The sequence below is a fragment of the Crotalus tigris genome, unplaced genomic scaffold (genome assembly GCF_016545835.1).
Source record: "Crotalus tigris isolate CLP2741 ecotype Arizona unplaced genomic scaffold, ASM1654583v1 scf7180000024430.1745191, whole genome shotgun sequence".
Lineage (NCBI taxonomy): Eukaryota > Metazoa > Chordata > Lepidosauria > Squamata > Viperidae > Crotalus > Crotalus tigris.
In genome coordinates this window covers 630353-649221 of record NW_024100597.1, presented here as the reverse complement: position 1 = coordinate 649221, position 18869 = coordinate 630353, and the positions used below count along the sequence as shown (strand labels likewise).

The 18869-nt window shown below is 38.4% G+C and overlaps 1 protein-coding gene across 4 annotated transcripts in view; it reads left to right on the top strand.

Moving 5' to 3' along the window:
- Positions 1-18869, top strand: part of PLCH1 (phospholipase C eta 1) — a 161950-nt gene that overhangs the window by 26382 nt on the left and 116699 nt on the right. For all 4 annotated transcript variants that reach the window (XM_039330630.1, XM_039330629.1, XM_039330627.1 and 1 more), the window contains exon 2: positions 1082-1198. In XM_039330630.1, coding sequence (XP_039186564.1) covers positions 1120-1198 — 79 coding nt within the window. In that variant the 5' untranslated portion in view covers positions 1082-1119. The remainder of the gene's footprint in view (positions 1-1081; positions 1199-18869) is intronic.

Below are 18869 nucleotides of genomic sequence, written 5' to 3'. Positions count from 1 at the left end.
TCTTATTCTATTTTCATTCTAATTTGTTCATTTGTTTCCTTTTCTTTCACGTTCATTTCCCCCCAAGATTTGACATTACTAAAAATAACCTGTTCCATTATTCAGAAACTATTATAATCCACGTAGTCTTCTTACTATTTTTCATATGAATAGTCAAGTCAATCTTTCAAACTATATGCACATATTATAATAGGATTTGTTTAAAGTGGATCTGAAACAATATTTCTTCCTAAGATGATCTACCACCCACCCACCCCACAGTCTTATTTATTCTTGAGACTCAAAATAGCCCAAATGTTTTTTTATGCCTATCCTATAGTTTTCATGTATTCCATATCTATTAATGTATATGGCAGGATATTGCCATCACAGTTTTTTGCAGACATAGAAGTGACTCGAAGGACCACCAAGCTATGCAGAAGCTATGCAGTTCTGGGAAATGAATGACTTCAGTCGCTATGCCTCTCTGAAAGTCTTTTTCCAGTGGAAATTGAGGCGTGAACAACATTTTTCTTTGCACTTTGCCTTAAAATAGCAAGACTAGAGTAAATTTCTGGTGAGAATTAAAATAAATGTCTTAATGGTAAAAACTCTAATAATGCAATATGGTTCTTTAGCAAGTGCTAGGTTATTTTTTTCTTAAGTATTTAAGCACAAACTTAATTTCAGATGTGACCCATCAGCAATGCTATTGCTGCATTTTGCAGTGAATTGCAGATCCTATATTTAGCAGTAGGTTAGAATAGGTAACCTCCTAACTTACAACATTTTAGGATTCTATATAAAACGAAGTTATTCATCTACATTATTAGAAATCAGTGTCTTACATTTCATCCATTCAGAAGCTTTCCTCTCCCTGCTTTCTCTGGGGAAATGTAATAATATACAAATTGCTTCAGTGATTATGCTAGAATGGCTGGACCTGAAAGAGTAAGGGTGGAAACATTTAGAATGAAATTATATTTTTATTTTGTACTGATATTGGCCCCCAAATGTGATTTCTTTATTTGAATGAATTTCACTAGATTGTTTTTCTTAATGATTCTCTGTGCATTGCCAATGCTTTTTCCTTCTTTTGCAGAGTAACTGCCTTTGATATTAAGAAGAAAGTTTTTGACAATGAGTTACTGGAACTTGGACAAAAGAAGTTGTCTTCAGTACTGCAGACATTTTTTGGTGGACAATAGTGTTTTTCACGGTAAGATATATGTTATTGCTTTAGGTTTTTTGTTGTCTCTATTTACTTACTTCCATTTAAGTACATCTGAAATTACACCGCAGTGCCTCCTGAATCAACGGCTCCTATTTATTCTTATTTCTGTCTTATTAAGCCATATAAAAGCTGAATTTAGTTTTGAAAGTGGATTGCTTGCTTACTCATTGGCTGCATTTTGTGCAAATTGTAATGGCAACCAACAAAATGTATGCATTCTGTGGAAACCTTTAAGCTATTTATTCAGGTCCCAGTGTTGTCTTCTGTTTTAGTTGTGGTTGTATTTGCTGAAGTCTATCTTGTCAATTCCAAAATGAATTGGCTTGATATGCCCTTCTCACTTAGGGTCCAGGATAGAATGTACTAATTTCTATGATTTTACACTACAGCAAATTTTTATTGTCATTCTTGAGTAAAATAAAACAAAACAAAATGGGATCAAAGTGCATTTGAGAATACTTTTTTCAAGATAAAATAGATTTACAAATATGCCATTCTATCCATTTTATGTGCTGCTTATAGTTCTATATTATTACTGTTCAGTTTGCTATTTTAGAATACATCCATTATTTCACCTCTGGATTTTAAATAGTCATTTAATAATATAACATCTCTTTAGAAACCTGCTGGACATACATTTTTAAGTCAATAAAATATACAATTAACCTGTCTAAGTAATCTGTGAAAATCTATGGTTTGAGTCATACTTCAGGGCAGCCTACTCAAGATAGAAATGTTCCTGATTTCTTTTTATACCATTAATTGCAATATAATGATAGATTGATCTTGACAGTGGTGGGGAGGGGAGATTTCTTTTCCCATATTGTTTTAAAAAATCATGCACATCCCTTGGCCAACTGAGTAGGAAAACAAACAATAATCCTATTAAGCTAATGGGTCAACACTTTATTGTAATTAAATGAATATAAGTCAAAAGTGGAATTACATTTATATGAATATGCATCTCATTTATTGCACTTGTCATTTAAAACTATACTACATAACATATTATATGTACTATATGTCAGGTGCAAAGAATCAGAACCATATGTTAAGATTTATTGCTAATGCCTACATACAAGATTCTAATTAACTAACCATCAACATTAAATTGGCGCTAGATAAGAGTCAACAGAATTAACTTGAAGGAGCTGGACTTGAATTGGTTGTGGGAACATAATGACTCCAGCCTGATTCCTCTCTTGATTCTACTACATGATACCACATAACAATCTTGTACATTTTTTTAAATAGTCCTAAAATGAGCAGCTTGTATAATTGTGGTGTCCTATAAGAAGTACCTGAGTAAATTCCTGTACCATAAAGCAAGATACATTAATGAATCCTGCTGACTGTTTATGTAATAAGGTCAAATTTTAAACTGTTTCTGGCAAGAATCAAGGACTCGCAAGTCCATGCAAAAAATGAATTTATTGCTTGAACTTAATCTACTGAGTAACTCACTAGAGGGCAGCATATGGTTTGGAATGAACAATATCATTTACAAATGTTTCAGTTTATCATCTAGTCAGAAATCATATACAATTAGCATTCTCTGGTTTTAGGACACTATTGTTAAGAATTCCTTTATTTAAAACAAAGATATAATTTCAAAGAATGTGATATTTACTAAAGTTATGCAATTTATGCTTAGTATAACATTAATACAATATTTATAGCTAATGAAGTACATTGAATTATTTTATGCTATGAAAAAGAATATAAATCTTTAAGCTTAATGCCAAAATCTCCACCATACTATCATTTTTAATGCTTAAGAAAAGAAGAGTGAAAAGAAAAAAAATTAAGTAGAGGAAAAAATCCCTACTAAAATAGTATAAATATTTGGTTTCTGACTTCTTACTTCTATGTATTCCAACTGATTTACACTGTTTATAAGCATAAACTTTAAAAACCATATTCTAAATATTTGTATTTGCCATGATATATATAGTATATGTGGAAATCATTCTTGCTTAAATTTAAACATTTATATATATTTGTTTTCTGAGGTTTTCGCGGGTGTTTGTATGTAGGTTTTTGGTTATTCGGGTTTTCTCCCGCGTCAAATTGGAAGTGTCTTGGCGACGTTTCGATGATGTCTCATTCGTCATCTTCAGGCTGGTGTTTTTGGCTTAGTGCTTCTAGGAGCAATGTGTGATCGTAGCTGTTTCTTCCTTTTAACTGCCAGTGGGAGTATATATATATATATTAATTTCACTATTGTTAACATTTTGTCTTTTTTACAGTGCTGTATAAAATCTGTCCTCTCAGCTGTGACCATATATCTTAGTTTGTCATGGTGTAATTTATTCATATGATCTGGGATGATATCTAATGAAAAGAATTGTGGTTTCATTCAAATAGTTAAAATTCTCTGAATGATGCTATGTATGTCTTGGGGGGATTACTAGTAGTTAAAAGGTGAAGCATTGTCTTTGGGCCTTGGATTGAAATGCAAATTATTTTTTACAATTATTGTTTCAATTTGATTTTTATATTCCTATATCAGTTAAATTGAGCATGAGATACGTTGTTGGCTTGGACCAGTTCATGGGGGCCATTGGACTCAATGGCTATTAGTCTGGATGGCATTGTAACTGTCTCTGAAGGCCATCCACTGCAAGCCTAGGTGGCTTCCTTGTGCAGGCGGTGGGCTGTTGCTGTGAAAACACAGCCTAGATGAGAAAGGGATTTAATCCAGCAGGGCATTGCTTATGTTCTTAGGACTCTACAGTTCAACTTCTTGAAGGCCTTTAACGTTGACTCTAAATGAAGTTCTGGACTGGAAGTTACTTTGATGCTAGAAATACCTGTTTCTGTTGCAGTTTATTTTCAGTGGATTTCTGTTAGCTGTATAGTAAAACTAGAAATCAAAGTTCTGGCCAAAGGCTGTGGATTCATTCAGAAATACTGAAAAAAGCACAACCCTGAAGTGCTACAACTTGAAGTAACAAGAGAGAAGCTTCATTATCCCTGCTACCTTATTAGGAATAGAGGTGGTAGTGTTGTCAATGGAGAATAGATGCAATATGCTCTCATTCACTTGCGTCCTCCATTATTATAGTTCTGGTTTGAAAGAAAGCTGATTTAGAGAAGTCAGAAGAATTAAAGACAAGAGCACTACCAGAACTGTCAGACCTGGTACTTCAGATAAGAAGCACAAACCATGAATACTAATACCGTATATGCTGGCGTACAAGGCGACCCATCGTATAAGACGACCCCCGTCTTTGGCGCCGAGCTGCATTCCTAGAACGTCGTCTTATACGCCGGAAACTACCAGTATTTCCGGCATATAAGATGACTCGGTGTATAAGACGATCCCCGTCTTTGGCGCCGATTTTAGCACTTGCGGAAGTCGCCTTATACGCCAGCATATACGGTACTACCTTTATTGTAAAGTCACAATAAGACTGAAATAATTGATTTCCTCAACTTTTACTTTCCAGAAAAATTCCCAGGAAAAATTCTGAGATGCTTCCTATACTTCTTTTCCTTCTGTGGGCTTTTGCACAAAGGTTACCTGTGTTGCAGCTCTTTCTTTTATCTGCCAAAGTAATTCCCATAGACTTTAATGCTGTTCGTCGTTTCTCCCTCATAATCACTGCAGAACTTGACTTCATTCTGTTTTCCTGTGCAGGTGGTATGCTGATGGCTTTTGCAGAGATAATTGAAACTTACACTGACTGGTATTGCAGATCATGGTTTATGAATAAAGTATAATTCAATAGCCTCACACAATGTATTGAAATTTAATTCATGGATATAACTTGTTGTATGGTGTAAATCTATTCGATTATGATTTATTCATTTAAGCAAACTATGATTTAGTTTGTGTGTGAACCCCAGAGCATTTGTATATATTGACTTGGTTTGAATCTGTTTGTGTCTCATTTTGATGTATAGAAATGTCCTTGGCAAGCAGAGTATGTAGAATTTTATTCAAGTCAGTTAAATGTTACATCTTCATGTCTTCTATTGCTGACTTGATCCAATGATGTGACCTAGAGAAATTTGGATCAGTATCCCCCCCCCCCAGCAAGTGCTCTCCAGATGTTGGGAATGCAGCTGCCAGATAGATCTGTAGCCCAATACAGACGGAACTTATCAAATTGAAAAAAAAAGCTTTAAACATTATTTTTATATGGATGTAAGAACTTGTTTGCTTGTTGTTAACAATAATAGTACCTTACACAATTGTTGTGTTTTCTTTGGGGTAAAAAGGATAGATTTAATTTTTGCCTATCTGTTTTCTGTTTCATTTTGTTTTTGCAGCACAAACCTGATTTCATGTTAATTTCCTTATGAATATAAAAAGGAGTGAAAAACTAATATCCATAGCTGAAGCTAGTATTACAATTAAGCATGTATTAATTCAAATTCTTATCCTCTTGGAAGCATAATATTCACCGGGTTCATGGCAGAAGTAGAAAAGACTGCAGATATTAATGATTAGCATCTCATTTTCAATTGCAGGAGAGTAAAATGTGGAAAGTTTCCAAAGCAACTAGGTTGGATTAAGGGGATTTTTAAAAATTTTGAGTGGCCTGCAAGTTAGCTGAAAAATTGGAACTTTTGTATATTTTCAGAACATTGTTGCTGTTCTCTAATTCTCTAAGGTTGGTATGTTTGTATGTATATGTGGAGATAGAAATTCAGGGTAAGAAAATTAGAAGTTTTTTTTTCTCAGTAAGTTCTGGCTGAGGGGTTTTGCTAAAAAAAAAAATACCTTAACAATACAAATTTCATGCATCTGGTCCAAATAATCTAGGAGAATTGGAACTAGTAAGGCAAAACTGGCAGGATTGTTGCTTTAGTCATGTGAGAAATTATTTATTTCTGGTCAGTGCTGCTTGTTCAATTTGGGGCAAATTATATTTTCTCACCTCCTATGTCTCTGTGTTATTTTTTTTTCTATGTGCTCACACATTTGTGAATGCTAGTTTGGCTTGCAGATCTCAGCCTCATATAACCTGGAGCAGTTAAACCATGAACTTGGGGGAATTTTATTAAAATAAAATCCTTCTGTTCTGAATTACTCTTGGATTGAGTTTGAAGTCAAGCAATTCACCTCACATGGGCAGTTCAGACAGTGAATAGGAAATCAACAGTGAGCAGCTGGAATTGCTGGATGAACCGCTTGCCTGAGCAATTGCAAGCAGAGGGGGCTGCCCTACCCAGTAACCAGGAGCCATTGCTGCCATGGGGTTTGGAGGATGAAGGGGCAAAGCTGCCACCCCCTCCCAGTGCAAGAGCTCGCCATCCAGAGAAGTGAGAAGAGGTGCAGTGTGAGATTTTTCACAAGAAAAAATGAACTACACCAGAGGTCCTTCTGTTTAAGAAGAACAGCATGCCCAAGATCTCTGTGGGCAGCTACTGTTTGCTAACCAAGATTCCACATGCCTTGCTTCTTGTCTTGAAATCTTGTGACTATGACTTCTCTTGTGCCTCCTTTTTGGATTTGAACTTTTTCTCTAGGCAAGCTTGCTGGATTTGTGGGAACTTGATATCTTGTGTGTATTGGTTTGTGTTTGCATGCACCTTTCCTTGTTACTTGTTATTTGCTGGAAAACCTACTAGTAAAGTTTACAAACCTCTCTGCATGTTTGGGAGTCTGTGACCAGAGACAGGACAACCCTCCAAAATGGCTTTGTCTTTTTTTAAAATAAATAAACAGGAGAAATGACATTCAATAAGACAGGTGCATAATTTCTTTCTTAGGAATCAGAAATCTAAAGGATGAAGGATACCTGACTTAGTAATGATACTTGTGAGAAAAGTCTTGTAGTGGTTCATTGCCAATGTGATATGAGCCAGCAGTATGCTATGCCTTAAAAAAAGACAAATGTAATGTTAGGCTTCATCAACAGATTGTAATTTTTAACCATGAGAAGTAATTCTTCCAGTCTATTCTGCACTGGACAAACTCTACTTGAGCTGTGTGTATAATTATGAGCACCACATTTTAAGAAAGATTCAGAGAAATTGACACAGTTTCAAAAATGGATTATATATATTAGTGATGGCGAGCCTTTTAGAGACTGAGTACCCAAAAACTGGCCCCACCCCTGCTCCACACCCTGCCCCGCCCCCACCCTGCCTGCCTGTAGGGCCACTCACCGCCTCCAGGGCCCACCGCAGATTGCCTAGGCAGCCCAGCAGTGCCATGGTGGCCACGCCCTCTGCTCGCCCCGCAGCATCAACTGTGCGCAATGGGGCATGAGGGCAGAGTCTTGTCTATGCTGCCTGGCTGCCATGTCCTTGGCTGTGCTGCTCTGCGTAGGTCATGCTCGGGGCAACTGTCCTCCAGGGGGACTGCTGGTGAGGGGGTCACAGGGGGAGATAAGGCTGGGGCAACAGCATGTGTGTCCATAGAGAGGGCTCCGAGTGCCGCCTCTGGCAAGTGTGCCATAGGTTCTCCACCACTGATATATATGATCAGGGACTAGAAACTAAGTTTTATGAAAAGCAATTAAAGTAGCTGGACATGTTTAGACATAAGAAAAGACAAGTGAAGTGTCAATGCTGCAAATACTGTATATTCTTGCTTTGACAATATGCAAAACTGTCTGGCATTTATTGGGTTAATACTTAGCTTAGACTGGGCGGGGGAAAAAGCCCGGGAAAGAAAGAGGAAGCAAACTTTTGACCTTCTCACTAATTGGATAATGTGACCTGTGACTGCATGAGAAGGGAGGGGTTTAGCAAGGAAAGCTTGATGCCAGCGAAAGAAAGTTCAGATTCTGGCATCAACCAGTCCATCATGGCGACCGGCAAAACTGTAGCTCTGCAATAAAGATTTTAGGAAACATGCCTGAAAGTTCTTTGAAGTGCTTCATTAGTCGGAACATGTGACATCATGCCAGAATCCAACACTCTTTTCAAACGATCTGTGTCCCGATCTCCAACAGCTGCCTCTATGCCTGAGAGGAGCTGGCAAAGTTTCGGGGGAGATCTCATTATGGAGAAAGAAAGATTGCCTGAAACCAGCCCCGTAGCTGCAACAGTTTCCCCGGGGGGAAAAGCGACAGGCAGCAAGCCGGGGGAGAGAGAAATTTGGCAGATTTCCCAGCTGAGAGCGAAAACTTCAAAAGCAGAATGGACAGATAACACAGTTATGGGTGAGTCATTGGAAAGATTTCAAAACTTAGAAATGAAAACCAGAAAACAGTTCCTACAAAGTGAAGCCTACAGCCCTCCTATTGCAAATGTTTCTGCCATGGGCTCCAGCCCTGAGAGAGAGAATCCCAGTCTGAATCTTCTGCAGCAAAGGGGTTTTGGTGTATCTTGATGATATCCTGATATACAGCACAAACATGACTGATCACATAAAGCTAGTGAGAGAAGTGTTAAAGAAGCTATTGAATGCCAAGCTTTATGTCAAATTGTCAAAATGTGAATTTCACCAAACCCAATTAGACTATCTTGGCTACCGAATTTCCAGTGAGGGTGTTGAGATGGATCCGGCCAAGGTGAAAACTATAATCGAATGGCAGCCCCCAAGGACTCGCAAACAGCTCCAGAGCTTTCTGGGTTTTGCCAACTTTTATCGTCAATTCATCCCTTCTTTTGCCGAGATTGCCCTTCCTCTTACAGAACTACTCAAAACAGGCAAAGGAGGAGGGAAGCCACGACCGGGCCAACCACTAGCATGGACAATGAGCTGTCAAACAGCTTTTGAGAATTTAAAGAGACTATTTGCCGCTGAACCGGTTCTAAAGCACCCCTGCCCAGGGGAACCCTTTGTGATTCAAGCCGACGCCAGCGATGTGGCGGTTGGAGCAGTGTTACTTCAAAAGAACAAAAATGGGATCCTGCAACCCTGTGCCTACACCTCTAAGAAATTCACTGAGAGCGAGCGAAGATGGGCAATCTGGGAGAAAAAGGCCTTCGCAATTAGGTGGGCGCTATTGAACTGGCAACACTATCTAGAAGGGAGCAAGGTGCCATTTGAGGTATGGACGGATCACAAGAACCTAGAGGCACTGAAAACTCCTCGCAAATTGTCACCAAAGCAAGTACAGTGGGCACAGTACTTTAACCGCTTCAACTTCACTCTAAAGTACATACCAGGAGGTATGTACTTTAGAGTACATACCTTACATACGTTACCCCAGTACAAAAGTGAACGAGAGCAGGTTAACGAGGCAATTATTCCCAACCCACAAACTGTCGCTCAACTTACACCTCGCAGGGTCCCCAATCCGGATGACCCTGGAGTGAAGAAAATAAAACGAGAGCTCCTCACTGACCAATGGTTCAAAGATAATCAAGCGTCCCTAACATGCAGGGATGGCTTGGCTTACAAAGGGGGGAAGTTATATTTGCCAGAAGCGCTCCGTCTTAATGCTCTCAACCACAGCCACGATGTAAAGCAGGCCGGACACTTTGGATATTTGAAAACCCTACACCTCACCCGCCGGCAATTCTGGTGGCCGGGGCTGAAAAAAGATGTGGAAAACTATGTAAAAAGTTGTACTGTATGTGCCACAATGAAAAGAATCCCAGGGAAAACTCCTGGGTTATTGCAACCCGTGGCAGACCCTTCTCAACCCTGGGAAGAAATAGCTATATAGTGGACCTACCTGAAAGTAGGGGAAATACTGTCATCTGGACTGTGATAGATCTGTTCTTGAAACAGGCTCATTTCATCGCCTGCAAAGGACTCCCATCTGCCCAACGCCTGGCCAAATTGTTCCTGAAACATATCTACCGGCTGCATGGTGCCCCTAAGCGAATAATCTCAGACAGGGGGGTGCAATTCACAGCGAAGTTTTGGAGAAATTTCCTTACATGATTGGATCATCTCAAGGGTTATCATCTGCTTTTCATCCAGCCACCAATGGGGCCGCTGAAGCCGCTAACAAAATGGTGGAGCAATATCTTAGGTGCTACGTTTCTTACCAACAGACGAACTGGACTGATCTCCTCCCTTTTGCGGAGGTGGTGTACAATAATTCCGTGCACAGCAGCATCGGCTACACGCCTTTCAAAGTAGCCACAGGGAAAGAATTCAACCCAATTCCTGAATATCCTCAGTTGCCCTCCGCTTCACAGACACTTGATCAATGGGTGAGAGGGTGGGAAGAAGTTTGGAAAAACACAAAAACTGCATTAAAAAAGACTTTTGAAACCTATAAAAAGCAGGCTGATAAAAAGAGGGCTCCCCAAAGAACATTCCAAGTTGGGGAAAAGGTCTATCTGTCAACTAAATATCTACGCCTCAAATTGCCCAGCAAGAAATTGGGACCAAAATTCTTGGGGCCTTTCCCCATAGTAAAGGTCATCAACCCAGTCACAGTACAACTAAAACTCCCTAAACTGTTAGGGAAAATTCACCCAGTCTTCCATTGTAGTTTGTTGAAGCCTTATCGGGGCTCCACTTTGAGACCTCCTCCAAAGAAGGCACCTGGACCCCTCGTAGTGGCAGGGCAGACCCACTATGAAGTGAAACGTATTTTTGACTCCAGAATCTTTAGAGGGAAATTACAGTACTTAGTACAATGGAAGGGATACCCATTGTCTGAAGCCACCTGGGTGAAATCTAGTGAGGTGAACACCAACAGATTGATCGAAAGGTTTCATGTGAAACACCCCAGCAAACCGAAAGATAACACTTAACATATGCTTTTGTTTACTTTACAGGATCTGTCCTTCTTGTAAGGGAGGCCGGATGTCAATGCTGCAAATACTGTATATTCTTGCTTTGACAATATGCAAAACTGTCTGGCATTTAGACTGGGCGGGGGAAAAAGCCCGGGAAAGAAAGAGGAAGCAAACTTTTGACCTTCTCACTAATTGGATAATGTGACCTGTGACTGCATGAGAAGGGAGGGGTTTAGCAAGGAAAGCTTGATGCCAGCGAAAGAAAGTTCAGATTCTGGCATCAACCAGTCCATCATGGCGACCGGCAAAACTGTAGCTCTGCAATAAAGATTTTAGGAAACATGCCTGAAAGTTCTTTGAAGTGCTTCATTAGTCGGAACATGTGACATGAAGAAGGTTAGGATAGTATCTTTCAAATAAAATGAAAGTGCCACATAGAAGATAAGGACCTAGACTCTCCTCACAGATGGACTTAAATAATACAAAGGCAGATTCCAATTGAAGGTTAGAAGAAGAATTCCAATAAGAGCAGTTTGAGAGTGGAAGCAATAAACCAGAGAAGTAATGAGTTCCCCTTCACTGAATATCTTCATATAGAGGTTAGACACCATCTGTCTGAGATGCTTTAATTTGAATTCCTTAGCAAAAGATGGAAAGTAATGATCTAAATCAGTGGTTCTCAACCTTTCTAATGCCGTGACCCCATAATACAGTTCCCCGTGTTGTGGTGACCCCCAACCACTTATACATCACCAGGTGCCAGGGGCGTGCCCAAAGAAAAGGGGAAAAAATGGCGGACAGCTTTGTTTGGCGACCCCCGTGAAATGGTCGTTCGATCCCAAATGGGGTCCCTACCCACAGGTTGAGAACCACTGATCTAAATGCCTCATTAATATGATTCCTTAATTCTACTAAGAATGACTTCTGAACCATACAGTTAGAAAGTCTTGAAAACTGTTATCATTGGGAGGGATTACTTCTTACAATGCTATTCTCTAAAATTAAATTTTGTAGTCCGCAATCTTCTAAAGAGATAGTGTATCATAGAATTCTGTGGGGACTTAACACGTTTATGTATGACTTAGAATATGTGTGAACTCACACTTAACTTTTGGGTTCTCTGCTGAAGAGAAGCTAGTGGCAAATCCTCTCTGTACCAGAATATGTTAATTTTAAAATCTGCTAATTGGCCACAGAGAACTGCTCCACTCTGGTAGTACTACCCCGTGTTTACCTGAAAATAAGATCTGGTCTTATTTTTTTTTGTCTCCAAAAGAGGCACCAGGTCTTATTTTGGGGGGAGGGGATGTATTTTCCATGGCCTCACCTTGCAGCGGCGGCACCAACAGCCCTGTCCAGCCAGCCCACTTCTTCTGCCACCGAAGTAAATGCCTCTGCAGCTGAGAATGGAGCTGCAGATTGACGCGCACGGCACCCCATTTTGCCACCAGAAGCCTTCTGGCTGCAGAGGCCTTTCCAGACTCTGATGGTGAAATGCAGGCCAGGGGGTGCTGCAGAAGTGGGCTGACAAGGTGAGGCAGGTGTCAATTCATGGGAGGCCTGGCTGCAACGGTAAGTGGGTGTGGGGCATGTGGAGCAGCTCCTCCCCCCACCCCCTCCCTAGCTTGAATTTTAGGTGTGTGCCTCACCCAAAACTAGGGCTTATATTAGGCCCACCCCCAAAATCAAGCTAGGATTTATTTTTGGGATAGGTCTTACTTTTGGGGAAACACAATAGTCTTAATCATATAACAGGAATATCCAACTCCCTGATATGAACAGACTTTAAGCAACAGTTTTGCAGGCCCAGAATGTCTGGAGGTTGCTAAGTTGCAGAGGGCTGATCTGTTTGTATTAATTTATTTGGAACAATGTATTTAGAACATAATAATTAATAACATTTTGAGTTGCAATTTAACTTGTTTTTATATGGGGCTAATGAACATGTTTTTTTTTCACTCTCAATTATGTGAGATCTATCTTAATCATTAAGTGGAAGGAAGATATGATTTTTCCAGATAGCTAAATTTGTTTTATTGATTCGGGTATTTTTTTTTGGGGGGGGGGAGGAAGCAGAGTTGGAAAGATAATTGTTTACTATTTCTTTGACGCCTTACCCAGTGGAGAACGTTTTTTATTGACAAATAAATTTTACAAAATAGTCATGAATTCACTTTGCTGAAGGTGGTTCCCCTCTTTTGATTCCTTCCTTGGATGCATCAGTACTGAGTGAACTGAGCAATATTAGGATCCTGTCATGTTAAATCAATCATGCTCAGACACGCCACCTGTTTTTCTGGTTATTAGAATTAACTACAGTATATCACTGTAAAGGTAGTCCTCAACCTATGACCACAATTGAGCCCAAAATTTCTGATGCTGAGAAATTTGTTGAGTTTTGCCCCATTTTATGACTTTTCTCGCCACATTTGTTAAGCAAATCATTGCAGTTCTTAAATTAATAACATGGTTGTTAAGTGAATCTGGATTTCCCATTATTTTTTCTCATCAAAATATTGCAAAAGGGGATCACATGATTCCAGGACAGTGGAACTGTCATAAATGTGAGTCAGTTGTCAACCACCCAAATGTAAATTATATGACCATAGGGATGCTACAATGGTCATAAGCGTGAAAAATGCTGATAAGTCACTTTTTCAGTGCTATTGTAACTTTAAATGATCACTAAATGAATTGTTGTAAGTTGAGGACGACCTATAGTTGATTTAAATTATCATTAAAATGTGTTGTAGCTCTTGTTGTTTTATATGTGGGCACCTTATGGAAGAGGACCCAAATGATGAGGCAGCCTGAGCTTTGTGCTTCTTTTATTCCTTCTAGAAAGATGATGCTTCCTTACAGAAAGCCAGCCCATCTGGGCTGCCTGGTAAGGGCAGGTAGGCTCAGTATCAGGACCCAGGAAAAGCTGCCCCTAGAAAAGGGGTAAAATGAGACTAGGAAAGTAACCCTCAGCCATTGCTGAGTCACCTTGTGCAGCATCAAGTAGCGGGTTGGAGCTGTTGAAGGAGCCGTTGCTGTAAGCACAAAGGCTCCTGAAGGAAAGTCCTGGCTATAGGAATCTAATAGTATGTGGGAATGACTTTGGCAAACAGAAGGAAGAGCAGTAGATTTGATAATAGTCAAATAAGAGGCAATTGAGAGTAGCCCTCCTCGCCTACATCCGCAGATTGCAAGGAAAAATAAGTATGACTGGATAGTGCCTGCCATAACAGATTTACTGAGTGGATAACACATTCTTCACTGGAATGAGAGAATGCTTCTGAATATTACCAGCAGGGGCCAGCAAATATCTCAAGAAAAAGAATGTTATTGTATACAAAAACCTAGCTGAGCACTAAAATACACAGTCTGTGCTTGTTAAGCTCAAAACTTTTATGACTGAAAAATTGCCTGAAGGTCCTTTGTTATTCTCTAACGTTATTAGAAAAAAAATGTGCATATCACTCTTTGCATGATATGAATATTCTGATCTGCTTGGATTAACAAATTTCTAGTCACAGACATTCAGGCTGCCTTAGTAGTTATCTGCTTCTCCAGGGAGATTCTGCCTACCCTGAATTCAAAATGGTCATACATATCAACCAGAGAGACAGAGAGATCAAATAATTTTGTCACTGTTTTTCTAATGGGCCTCTTCAGGACATATACAGTATTTTTCCATATGCTCCACACATTGCACGGTTTAGATAAATTTGGGTGTGCCTCAGTTCTGTTTAAAATTAATGCAGACACAATTTGTGTGTGGAAATTGCCCAGTAAAAGATCCTTCTTGACTGAAACATAAAGTGCCTGCTATTAACAACTAGACGTTTTCATAGTTCAACTATACTTTGTTTTTTATGTCTCTGTTTGCACCCTAGACCTTGTTGGTACCGTATATGCCGGCGTATAAGACGACTTCCGGAAGTGCTAAACTTGGCGCCAAAGACGGGGGTCATCTTATATGCCGAGTCGTCTTATACGCCGGAAATACTGGTAGTTTCCGGCGTATAAGACGACGTTCTAGGAATGCGGCTCGGCGACAAAGACGGGGGTCGTCTTATACGCCGGGTCGCCTAATACGCCGGCATATACGGTAGGTTTTCTTTTGCGTTCTTTTTGTTTTTGTTGTTTCCAGTCATCCAGCCTGATAACATTCTTGTATTGATTCATCTATAGTAAATATTTAGATTAACAAAACAGGGAACACAGGAAGAATATGGCTTTGGAATTCTTTCCAATCCTTTAAGATTGTGCTCTGGTTCACATGACTGGGAAGGAGGAGGAAATCATTTTCCTCATGTTCGCCTCACTTCCAACAAGGAAGTCCTGCTTTCATGGGCACCAAAGATCTTGCTTATTGGTAGTGTACGGGTAGTGTTAGACATATGACTGTAATGTGGCCTTATTATCAAGTTCTTGAAGTTTGGTCATGTGACTGTGGAGGAGGCCATTGTAATTTTGAATCCAGGTTGTAATCCCCTTTTTGGATCAGTGGTAACTTCAAACAGTTGCTAAGCAACCAGTCATAAGTCAAAGACTATCTGTAATAGACAAAGTTGGGTTAAGTGGACAGTTTCAGTGCATAGAAAGTTGCCCACCCAAATCTGGATCTCTCTGTTTCCCACTGGAATTTTATTAGTTTTGTCCTCTTGCATGCTATAATAGGTTGGCTTCTGGGCTTCCTGTACACCCAGAAAATTTTACACATTGTTGGTACAATGTAGGATGAGACAATTTTTATTTGTTTACCTCCTCAGCTTAGAGCCTGGTTCTTCCTTGTAATCTTTTACAATAGACTCACAATATTCCTGGCATGTTTCTTTTTATGAAGAAAAATGATATTTTTTCCTTCCAAACCCATGCCATTATTAATTTTATTAAATTTCCATATTATCCATCTCACTACTGAGCTAATGCACCTCATTAAAATATTTTCTAAAAAAATCAAAGTTAAAAAACAAAAATGATAACTATGGTTCATTTATATTTTGTAAAATTCCAATTTTCCTGAGAAATTATCATCTAAATTTCAATGATAAGACAAATGACACTTAGCTTTACCAAGGTGAAAAGTGCTCCTGCATTAAGCAGTAAATCTATAAGCCATAATACTTAGTTCACATAATGCTATGCAAAGAACAAACCAAACTTACTGCTGCTTCACATGATTTCTGAACCAGGAACTAACTATTAAGAAAAAGGCCATCAAATCCAAATTGTGGAAGAGATAGAATAGAGATTTCCTGTCCATCCATATATGAAGAAATTGACAGTTGCATCTATGATGCTATTGTAGTAGAATCTAGTCTTGACCTTTACAGAATGCTGGTACCTGGAACAAGTCAATGGTTTTGGACTCATTGAACTATATCCTGTAATGTAGATTTTCCCCTTTCATATAATTAAGTGAAAACTACGAAGAACGAAGCTAGTCTCTATTTCCTCTAGTTTTTTTTTTAAAAAGTAGTCTATATGTATTAATCTACCAGTTTATGGTATTCATAGTTGTTTATTTCTGTTCTATTATAAATATGTTTCTGTATGTTAATTCTTGGGTTTAGTTTTCTCAGGAACACTATGTGGACAGATGCACATTTCAAACCTATACATCATATTCATTTTTAGAAATATATCTCTCGATAAGCACTGGTAAGAAGGAAGCCAACTTTGTTGCTTATTATTCCTCTTAACAATTGTCATTCCAAATATTTCCATTATTAATACCGGTTTTTCCTATTGATTTTTTACAATTGAATAGACAGGAGAAAAGGGAATACAAACAATTTGTTATAGTAATATTCTATTAGGAAGATTGTTTTATATTATGAGAGAAAAGAGAATTACTGTCCATTATTATGATAAGTCTTGTTTTGAAGAATCTGAGGAAGCAATTGTGTCAATTTCCTATTCCTTAATAGCCAAAATAGAACACATGTGAGAGATGCATACATAGTCTGTATGTCTCTACCAGGTGTTTTTTTTCTTTTTTTTGCTGCCTAAGGTGTCCACATGTTCTGTGTTACAGAGCATACTTTTGACAGAAGTTGCCTTCCTCTCTCACTTAGTTAAATCTAGTTTCAAGTACAAGAAATTAAAGGGAGGAAGTCATTGAAGGTAGGAGCATTAAACTAAGTAATTTAGACACTCCTAGAATGTTTTAAAGCTTATTTTAAATGTTTATACACTGTATTAAAGATGTATATCAGTTCACCTACAAAATGGCTCTGTTGATTTTTAAAATTGGCTGCCATTCACTTTTGAAGTTCTCAATGTTTTACAAAATATTTTGGTGTAAGAATAAAGTGATTTCTCTGTATATATTAGTTAATCTGTGCTGTGCACATATTAATTGGAAGTATGGAGTTAATTATTCTGAAAAGTTCACCTGCTGTTTTTAACATTTCAAATCTATTTTACAAATCCAGTATTATTCTGTGTTAAATTCATCACTCTTAATAAAGTAAGAGTGGAAGAGGGCAAAAGAATTGTGTGCTAGCTCTCTTCTAAAGAAGAGGTTAAATTAAAACTGAAAAGTGCATTGTATTTTGATTTAACAAATGAAATCTAGCATTTTGCTGATAATTGGTTGTGAATGCTAAATATAAAAAGCTATGTAAAGCGCTAGGTGTCACATAATGTGAAATTGAGTGGAATCAGATTATCTCTAAATCGTGAAAGTGAGTGAATTCATTTAATCATTCATTCTAGCTCTTCCAGTGTCAGAGGCATGAAAGCGCAAAAAGATTAAATAAAAACATCAATATTACTGTGTTTATTTGTTTTTCAGTCTAAAGTACAAGTTCACTATCTCCTCCTTTCTATCCAGAGACCACAGATCTTATTTATTGGGGCCCAATTTCCTTCATCCCCAACAGTGTGAACATTGGGCAAGGGAAGATTGGAGTTATAATCCCAACAAAACAACCCAGAAAAAAATATTGCTTTGTTTTTACTGACTTATATAAATCTCAAAGAGATGTGGGCCAGCTCACTGTACTAATTGGCTCTACCCTAGCTCAAATACAATTTTTCCTGGGATCGTGACCATTGTACACTTGAGCTTGGAAATGTTGTGGCTTCTTTAGGGAAGCACCAAGATGTGCTCCAGGCTCTCCTTGTGACATTCTCACAGAATAATTGTTCTGGAGATGAGAGGCTTCCTTTGTTATAATATATCTACTGTGATCATGATCAGACATACCATTTATATATTAGAGGGAAAAGTAATGAGGCTATTCCCTCTTAATGAATCCAAACTTCTCAGTATATTTCAACTCTTGTCTGGTTTTTTGGGGTGGTGGTGGTGGTGGTAGATAAACTTAAAGTCCTGGGTTGCATTCATCTATCATTTTTGTCTTGTAAGAATGCAAATGAAGCTCACCTTATTTTTTTTCTAATTAAGATAAGATAACCTTTATTGTCATTTTTTACTGTGGGCACAACAACACACATCAAAAATGAAATTTAGTTGCCCACTCTCAAAGTGAGCACATACATGACACACACCTAAACAACTATATACAACATATACATACTATATACAACATATGTATAGACTTACACCCCTACATATACATAACAAGAAATTCTCTCTCAGACAGATAACTGAAGAAATAAACTGAACTTGGGTCACATAGGGAGACTAGTAGGTATTCTTCCCTTTCTTAATATAGTTTTGATAACCCACAATTTACCATCATGCTGAGACAGAAGCATATATACATCCACAGGTAGGTTAAAAAGTAATCAATTATGTAAAATATGAACAAACAAATTAGAAAGGAATGGGTAAGGATCATGCAGGATACTGGCCTTTGTAAAGTCATTGTCTAGAAAACGATAAAGCAAATCAAGATAAATGTAGCATATCGAAAGAATATTACTATTCTGGTTTGTATATAGCAGGACCAAAGAACTATTAAAACCTGCTTTGAGAAATAGTGACTTTTAAGAAGAGTTAGAGTGATTTCCTACATTCAGATACATAGAAAAGCTTGTGGTTAAACCTAAGTCCTTCTATGTATGTGGTATTTTTATTCTACTA